Raw genomic sequence first — 9,394 nt, 5'->3', positions numbered from 1 at the left:
TACGGGTACAACTACAAATACCAATACAAGTACCAAACGACTACGGTAACAGTATTCGGGATATAAATCTCATCTCTAGCGAGTTACACGTCTACGAGTTATAAACAAGGCCGTGAAAAAGTAAAGAGACTTCATATAATAAAATATTATTATTATTATTATTATTATTATTATTATTATTATTATTATTAAGTAACTCTTGATGAACATTGTAAAATTCTATATTTAAAGCAAAATTTAATAAAAGAAAGTGCAGCTTACGTGTGGGTCATATTCGACCCACCCACCGACGACCCGACCTTTAACAAAGCAGTAGCGAAGTAACTTACAACCATGGCCCATGGGAACACAAAACAAAACAAATCAAACAATGAAGAACCTCTTCATCATCATCGTATCATTAACCACCTGCACCGTTAATGCTTGGACCGGTGAAATCCACGGTAGAGTTGTCTGCGATGTCTGTGCCGATGGCTCCGTAGGTCCTGAAGATCATGTCATAGAAGGTACAATTGTTCACATATTATGTTTTTAACTTTATATGGTGTTTATAATTGTTTGATTTGGTGTATAGTTTGCTGCGTTAGTTATTTATAGTTTCATTTTTTCATAATTTGTCGGTGCAAGTTGAGTGTGTAGTTTGATTGTTAATTGCTTTAATTATTAATGTTATTATTACTATAATCAAGCTTAAATTAAGTATAATTGTTAATAAGAGCCCTAATTTAGGTGATATAGTATTATAATTACAATCCTTAATTTGTTAATTGCTGTTAGGGGAGCAAACGAGTCGAGCCGGTCGCGAGCTACTTTAGATGGGATTGATAAAAAGCTCTAAATGAGCCAAGTCGTATCGAGCTCAAGCTGAGCCCGAGTCTCGAATAAACCCTGTTTAGTTATCGAGCCCAAGCTCGAGCTTTGTATGTAAGGATCGTTTTGGCTCGTCAAGCCTTAATGAGCCAATTGTATGTAAACTCTTGGTCTAGGTTGGTCAGCTCTTGGTCAAAATTGGTTTGAGATAAACCGAATCGGGTTGGAAACCAATTTGGAAGCTAGAATGTTCAGCCCGATCAGATCACTTTTGATCGGGTTGGGGCCAAAAAAACGGTCATTTTTTTTTGCATAATTTTCAAATTGGTTTGAGTCCAAACCAGTTTGAGGGAATGTGACTACGAACCGGTATGCAAACTGGCGGGTTGGGTTCAGGTCCTAACCGGTTCGAGCCAAACTGTTTTTTTATGTAGTGGGTCGGGTTATAAACTGGGTTGGTGGGTCCAAACCGGTTTTTTTTACACCTTTATTTCTGTGTATTAATTTAACACCGCACAGCTGAGCTTTGGCTCGTTTAAGGTATCACGCATGAGCTCGAGCCAAGTTTAGGCTCCTTTAAGATTTTTCTCATAATACATAAAACTAATAAAAATGTATATAAATTAATTAAAAAATAATAAACGAGCTTAGCTTGAACTTTAGAAAAAGGGTTCGAAATGAGCCGAGTTCAAGCTCGGCTTGTTTACACCTCTAGATTCGAATTAAAGTTTGATCACCTTCTAAGATATGTTTAGGGCACATCAAAGTGTTAATAAGACCCCCAATTGAGATGCAATAGTATCTTAGTTTAAGTCCTCAATTTGATTACAGGCGCAGAGGTTGCGGTTCTTTGCATAACAAAATCAGGGGAAGTTTTAAACTATCAAGCTTTTACAAATTCAAGGGGAATCTACACGGTTGCTGAAACAATGCCCGAGAGTGTAAGGTGGGATGCATGTTTGGCGAGACCCATTAGCAGTTTCCATGAACACTGCACGCATCTTGGAGACGGGTCTTCAGGTGTGAAGTTTAGTTACAATCATGTATCGGGTTACTCGCATGCTGTCAAACCGTTTGTGTATCGGCCCGTTAGTAACCCAATCTACTGTGGTTGAGTCTTGAATGTATGTATGTATGCTTATGAGTTTATGCTAATAAAATGGTGCAAGTTGGTTTGTATTAAGGTTGTAAAATGGAAGTGGATAGATTAATGGTGTCAATGTTAAAGACCCAACATACTCGCGTTATGCTATCATGGTGCGTTGCGGTTATCTTTTCCATAGCCTACTTTGCCCGTTAAATTCACTAGAAGATCAACTGAGACTGTTGCCTGCTTTGAGTCGTTTCTTAGTATGTATTTCCGGATACCTGCAATGATAGGTAGGAGTATAAACAAGTCAAGCCGTTTGTGAGCTACTTGAGATCGGCCTATTGATAACTCAAATTGAGCCGAGCCAAAGCGAGCTTGAACTTTTCTTGATGACTCAATTAATAAACAATCCCGAGCTTTACATTTCGACCTCGAGTCGGCTCACAAGCCGACCTTTCTTTCTACTTATATAACTTTTAGTTAATATATTTATGTAATAACATAATATTAAACTAATTAACTTATATATACTTTAAAATATTATATATATAAAAAAATCCCTATTAAATATATATAAATAAATAAATATAAAAAAATAAAAAAACAATTAATAAACAAACCGAACACAAATCAGAAATACAACTTTAAACGAGCTGAGCTTAAGCCTTCTTAAATTAACACGAATCAAACTAATGGGGTGTTTGGGATTCCTTATTTTACCTTCTTATCACTTTTTATTAAGTTAATAAGTTACAAAAGTATAACCTCATGAAATTTTTTCTCTCACAGTATAAGCAACCCCAAACACCTTATTACTTTTTAAAAAGTTAATAAGATGATGAAAATAAGCAATCCTATACACCCAACAAATACTTAAGAGGCAAGGCTCAAAATTCAAAACTTCTTTCAGCACCACCACCAAACTGGCGCCGTTTCTCATTCCATCACAATTCAAAACAACACCCACACAGCAACAACAATGGCAAACCAACCAGAGCCAAAACAAAAGCCACCATTAACCATCTACCAACAACACACCCACCTCATGGGTTCCATAACCACCAACCATTTTACTCACAGACTCGCCACCTTCCTGACCCACTCAACGAACCATCACCAGTCTCCAAACCCACCACACCCAAACCTCAAATGCTGGAAAACACACCCACCAACCAAATGGCCAGAGTGGGTTGAACAAATGGCGGGAAAACACAGTGCTGTTTGGATACAATCAGGTATTCCTGGACTCCATCATGGTCTTCATTTAAGACATACCTTGTGTAACAAGGGATGTGTGGTCCGGTTCGTTGCGGTACTCACTTAGGACTAGGGCTGTAAACGAACCGGACATGAATAAAATAATTTTGTTCGGTAAGCTTAACGGATGAAGACGGACATACTTATGTAATCGTTTATGTTCGTTTGTTCATTAGAGTCGTTTATGTATGCTTGTCTATTAATGTTCATTAGTGTATGTTACTGGTCGTTTGTCCATTAGTGTTCATTAAGGTCCGTTAGTGTTCGTTTGCATCCGTTCACAAAATTAACGAACTGACACAAACAGATACGCACAAACTCAATTTCTTAATGAACGGACACAGACACCAATTTTCGTTTGGTAGAGTCATCGTGAACCGTTCGTTTGTCCGGCAAAAGCTTAACGGACGAACACGTACTACGTTTTGTCCGGTTCTGTCTGTTTACAGCCTACGGTTATAGGCTAAAACTGAAAACCAAAACTTCGGTTTTTGGATTTTTTAAACCGTTCGGTTTCGGTTTTTTGGTTCTCATTTTGGTTTCGGTTCGCTTTCGGTTTTTTCCATTTGATCTTGAAATTTTTTGGCAAATATGAATTTAGGTATAATTAATTTTGTTAATTGTTAACTAACATACTATTATACATTTGACCAAAAGCATTTGAGTTACATATTTATTAAATTTTTATAAATTAATTTAAATAAAAAATAAAAATCTAAAAATTCAGTTCGGTTCGGTTCGATTTTTTCAGGTATTCTGGAGTCCATCATGACCTCCATTTACGACACCCCTTGTAACCAAACATTAGTTAAAGAACTGTCACAGTTCTGGACACCGAAAACCAACACATTTGTTTTCCCATGGGGCGAAGCCACGGTTACTTTAGAAGACGTAAATTGCCTAGGTGGGTATTCGGTTTTAGGGGAATCTGTTAATTCCGTTGATTTAAACCCGGGTTTGGCGGGAAAAGTTGAAATTATGAATGGGTTTCGATCAAAATTGGTGAAAAGCAAGCCGAAAAAAGCCTCACATTTTAAGTGGATTCAAATGTTTATGACGGGCCCTGACCGACCCGGACAGGGACCCGAACCTGACCCTGAAGACGAGCACATTGCGTTTTTGTCGTTGTGGTTGTCTAGATTTGTGTTCCCGTCGTTTGATCAAGATTCAGTTGGAAAACATGTTATCCCGATTGCGGTGAGACTATCACAAGGTGTTAAGTTGGCTCTTGCGCCTGCGGTTCTTGCTTATATTTATTGTAATTTGACAAAGTTGAAAGAACAAAATTCGAATGTTTGTGTTAATCTTTTAGGTCCGTTTCGGTTAGTTCAGATTTGGGGGTATGAAAGGTTTCAACTTGCTGGACCGAATGTAATAACCCCGAATGAGCTTAGACCCGGTGAGCCAAGATTAGCCCGTTGGCACACTTTGAATCCGCATACTATTAATCTTGAAAGTTTCATTTGGAGACCGTATGCGGTTGATCTGCAAAACTGGAAACCGCCCTTGTATTACCAAGATTCTGAACAGATATTAATACTATCGGATTCGATGATGTTAGATGATGATTTGCAGTCTTTCGTTTGTTTTATAACGCCTTGTGAGCTTAACGGGGTAGGTTGTAAAGCACGATATTATCCTCACCGAGTGGCTATGCAATTCGGTTATGATCAAGATATTCCTGGTGATGTTTTTAGTTACAATGTGAGGAAGTTTGTTAAGTTTTTTGTTCCGTCGAGGTTGTTTGAACCCGGGGTTACGAAGAGGTACTATGACTGGTGGAAGAATGAGGACCGAACGGGTTTAAAAAACGCGCAAGATTCGTCGTTGGGTGATCAAGAAGAATGTGGTGAAAAATGTGATGTTGAGTTTGTTGACTTGAGTGCTGAAGATGAGTTTGATGATATTTTGGTGAGTTTGAAGAAGATATGTGATGCCACCAAGAGGAAGATTGGTTCACTCAAAGAGTCATGTGTTGGTGTTGCACAAACTAAAAAGGTAAAGTTGGGTAGTGATGTCATCATAATTGATTAATATGGAGCATTTGGAAGAACGATAATTTAATTTTTAGTAGGATCGGTTTTGCCATTCAAAATGGGGTGGCGGCGCAGCTTGTTGCCCGCTTACCTGTCTCTTTATTGTAATTAGATCCTTTTATTTGTAATGATGAAAAATAAAATAAAATTGGAACAATTAATATTATTTTGATGATGTTTAGAGGTATGAAGTATGAACATGATGTTTTGGTATCATTTTGTGAATTACTAAATATGTATTTGACTGACTAACTTGTAGTTTGACTACCTTGAATGTTGTTTTTTCCTAAGTCTTTGAATGTTATCCATATACAAATGTTTGGGAGACAATGTAAAAAATTCACTTTTAAATACTTATGTTTATGTTTGTAAATGGTCATCCATATATAAAGGTTAAGGCAGGTGATTATTAACTTATTAGTGAGAAGTTGTATTATGATGTCTACCAGATTATGAAAGTATTCTAGTGTAGGCAAACTCTTAGTCTCAAGTAAAGCTTGTATAGTTTTCTAGCATAAGCTCGAGCTTTGTATGGGAAGATTGTTTAGGCTTGTGGAGCCCTAACGAACCTTGTGTGTTTTAAAATTATAGTTTTTTTTGGATTTCTATTTATTAATTTCACGCTAGACAACCGAGCTTGAGTAAAATGGTTTTAATGTAATTTGTATATATAGAATTTAGAGTATTTTAAATAAGTATATCTATATTTTTCTATAAGGGTAGTGTTAGGGCACGGAAGTTTGACACTGTGGATACGTTATCCTGACATATGTTCCAGGATCAGTTATCTTTAGACAGATCCTATCAGGATCAGTGGTCCTCAGTACTTGGTATTATTAACAATTGTTTCTTATATGAAGACTGATATTTATCAAGTGTAACGGCTCAAGGACGTGGTCTACCTAAAATTATGCTACAAGGCACCTCCAGACGTGGTCAATGGTGAAGACTAAGTTAGTGGGAGTAGTGCCATAAAAATAGGAGTTAGTTAACATTTATTTTTATTTATATTGAGATTATGATCAAAATTAGGTTATCACACACCCATTAGCTGCAGACATAACATAATACACTCTGCTCTCTATGAACACATCAATACACACACACACACTTAGAAAATATTGTATCACTGATCATAATCTTCACCATTGTAACCCGATTTTCGATTAATAAACTTGACGGTGATAGTTTTCACCGTCCGGGGGTTTTTTGTGCCGGAGATCACGATAATCATATACTCGTCGACCAAAGGTTACCTTGTTGATCATTGACTAAAGTAATCCGACCAAAGATTATCTTATTAATCCTTGACCGGAGTTATTTTACCAAAGATTACCTTGATAAGTTTTGACCGAAGTAAGACTATCTTGATTAAGGGTTTTTTCCCTCGTGATCAAACCTCTGTGTTCACCAATATTACGATTACTTACTTGTCATTATCAAATTAGCACCTTACCTCACTTAACAGATTTGGATACTTGATCCTTAACATATTTTTGTCCTAAACAATTTGGCGCCCACCGTGGGGCGATTGGTGCTATAATCCATATTATCCTTATCATTCTCAACTTTTTCATACCCATATCACTACCAATGGCCTCTCAATCAACCATGCCGGCTACGGTTCCTCTCTCATCACGGACTTTGCCACCGATGCCTCCGCCAATCACGGGAACGCAACGGCCTGCTACTGCTGGGAGCAAGACGCAATTACCAGTCTTCCAGAGCTCAAAGACCGCTGCTGCTGCCCCGGTGGTTAATACTAACATTGATGTTTCATCTATGTTTTCGCAGGTTAAAGCATACATGGAGCAGCTAAACAAGACTAATCAGAGGATCCTCCGTGAGATAGAGGATCTCAAGAAGAACAAGAGGCCAGCAGAGGATCTCACCCCCTTGATGCCAAGGATGCTGAATTTCACCAGTCCAGAATCCATGGCTCAGTTCTCTCAAGGATCATCTATCCTTCAACAGGGGTCCATGGGTCAATAGACTCAAGGATCCTCGCTATTTTAGCCAGGATCATCTATCCTTCAACAGGGGTCCATGGGTCAACAGACTCAAGGATCCTCGCTATTTCAGCCAGGATCATCTATCCTTCAACAGGGGTCCATGGGTCAACAGACTCAAGGATCCTCGCTATTTCAGCCAGAATCATATATCCTTCAACAGGGGTCCATGTGTCAACAGACTCAAGGATCCTCGCCATTTCAGCCAGGATCATCTATCCTTCAACAGGGATCCATGGGTCAGCAGAATCAAGGATCCTCATATTATCAGCAAGGATCGGTCATCCTTCCACAAGGATCCTATGGTACCCAACCTCAAGGATCCTTCACCCCGAATCAAGGATCCTTCTTTCCGAATCAAGGATCCTCGGGTGTCGAACATCAACGATCCTCCGAAGTCCATGAAGGAGATATAATCCCCAAGCAGACCATAGCTTCTGGAGGACCTACTCCGATTGCTGACTCCTCTTATCCCAGATACTCGTCTGGAATACCAAACTCCACCCAGCAGGGAGGTAACTGGTACGATCCTATATCTTTAGATACTAACCATGTTCCCATGCAGGATTCAGGTATCAACCAGGCCATGGCCAGAGAATTACAGAAGCTAAATGATATGATATCCAGTGTCCCGGGAGTGATACGTCAAATCCTGAAATACCGGAGGGGAGTCACAAATTATCCAGATTCGCTCCGCCCATATGTGACGCTGAAATCCCGAAGCGGTTTCAAACTCCCAACATGAAGACGTATGATGGGAGCACCGATCCTGAGGAACATGTTGCCAAATATCGGGAGAGAATGGAAATTAATCCTGTTCCTGAGAGACTCAAAGAGGCTTGCCTTTGTAAAGGATTTGGAGCCACGCTAACGGGAGCTGCACTAAAATGGCTGCTAAGTCTCCCTCCTTTCTCGGTTACATCTTTCTCTCATTTAGTTAATTTGTTTAACACTCAATTTTCCTATAGTTGGAAATTTGAGAGGTTAACCAGTGATTTATATCGTGTTATCCAGCCTAGTGATGAATCCCTTAGGGATTTCGTTACCAGGTTCGGAAAGGAAGCTCTAGAAATCCCAAACCTTGATATGACTACTGCTGTTGAAGCATTCAAGATGGGAATTCAAAAGAGCTCCCATTTTTATGATGATTTAGTGATGACTCCATGCAGGACACTAGATGAAGTCAGAAGCAGGGCGTTAAGATATATCCGCTTAGAAGAAGATAAAAAGATCCAGGATCGTCTCGGGGGACAAACGAAGCAAGAAACCCCTGAAAAGAATAAAGGATCCTGGAATAGGAACAACAATTCGAAGCCGTACGCCAATTTTAACAATCAGAACGTACGGGCAGTTGAAGAAGGAGACGACGATGAAGACTATCCTTGCATTTCCGATTACTGTTTCTCTGTAGATACTCATGGCTTGATTTGTGCCATGAAGGATCTGGGAGAAAAAGCAAGGTGGCCCCGAAAGAATGAAAAGGTTGTCGGCTTCAAGGATAAGTCCAAGTGGTGTGCTTTTCACGAAGACTTTGGCCACGCGACAGACGAATGCATCGCCTTAAGGAAAGAAATTGGATACCTCCTGAGTAAGGGTCACTTTAAAGAACTATTGGGAAGAAAGAAATCCAGGATCCAGGATCCTCATCAAGACAAGCTGGATACGCAAGCAGTCAATTTCATCTCTGGAGGATCAGACATATGTGGAACTTCTTTCTCCGCAGCAAAAAGACTTGCCAAGGAGATCAAGATGGATAACGGGGATCATTCGATAGTGTCAACCACATTAACAACAGACAAGAGAATCTTCTTCTATGAGGAAGACAAGATGAACATTCAGGATCCTCATCATGACGGTTTGATTATTACTTTATTTATCTCTAACCATTATGTACGCAGGATCCTAGTAGACGGCGGTAGCTCGGTCAACATTATCCAACATGATGTCCTTAAGAAAATGAACATCCCGAATTCAGAAATCATCCCTAGAACATCGGTGCTAGTTGGTTTCAGTGACGAAACCAAGAAGACACTGGGGGACATCAACCTACCAATCTATATCGAAGGATTAAATTCATACCAAAAATTTTGTGTTATAGATAACCTTTCCTGTTGCAATGTTATTTTAGGTAGGCCGTGGCTCCATGGAATGAAGGCTGTAGCCTCAACTTACCACCAGTGCATCAAGCTACC

General features: G+C 39.3%; 2 protein-coding genes across 2 annotated transcripts; both read left to right on the top strand.

The window, feature by feature from the left end:
* Positions 1-361: 361 nt before the first annotated feature.
* On the top strand, positions 362-2,081 carry LOC143555841 (uncharacterized). Its single transcript, XM_077045320.1, has 2 exons — positions 362-506; positions 1,642-2,081. The coding sequence occupies exons 1-2, from the start codon at positions 371-373 to the stop codon at positions 1,923-1,925; spliced, it is 420 nt and encodes a 139-aa protein (XP_076901435.1). The 5' UTR covers positions 362-370; the 3' UTR covers positions 1,926-2,081.
* Positions 2,082-3,925: 1,844 nt separating this feature from the next.
* On the top strand, positions 3,926-5,191 carry LOC143555858 (serine/threonine-protein phosphatase 7 long form homolog). The gene has a single exon (XM_077045335.1). The coding sequence runs from the start codon at positions 3,926-3,928 to the stop codon at positions 5,189-5,191; it is 1,266 nt and encodes a 421-aa protein (XP_076901450.1).
* The last annotated feature ends 4,203 nt before the right edge of the window (positions 5,192-9,394 follow it).

The sequence above is a fragment of the Bidens hawaiensis genome, unplaced genomic scaffold (genome assembly GCF_021521415.1).
Source record: "Bidens hawaiensis isolate Kalapana, Puna unplaced genomic scaffold, B.hawaiensis_p1.1 tig00018400_1, whole genome shotgun sequence".
NCBI classification, from domain to species: Eukaryota; Viridiplantae; Streptophyta; class Magnoliopsida; order Asterales; family Asteraceae; genus Bidens; species Bidens hawaiensis.
Note: the sequence above shows the minus strand (reverse complement) of the source record. Positions and strands in the feature narration are given on the sequence as shown.

Coding starts and splice junctions, on each gene's coding strand:
- LOC143555841 (XM_077045320.1), top strand. CDS start 371: ATGAAGAACCTCTTCATCATCATCGTATCATTAACCACCTGCACCGTT. Junction 507..1,641: donor TGAAGATCATGTCATAGAAG/GTACAATTGTTC, acceptor ATTTGATTACAG/GCGCAGAGGTTGCGGTTCTT.
- LOC143555858 (XM_077045335.1), top strand. CDS start 3,926: ATGACCTCCATTTACGACACCCCTTGTAACCAAACATTAGTTAAAGAA.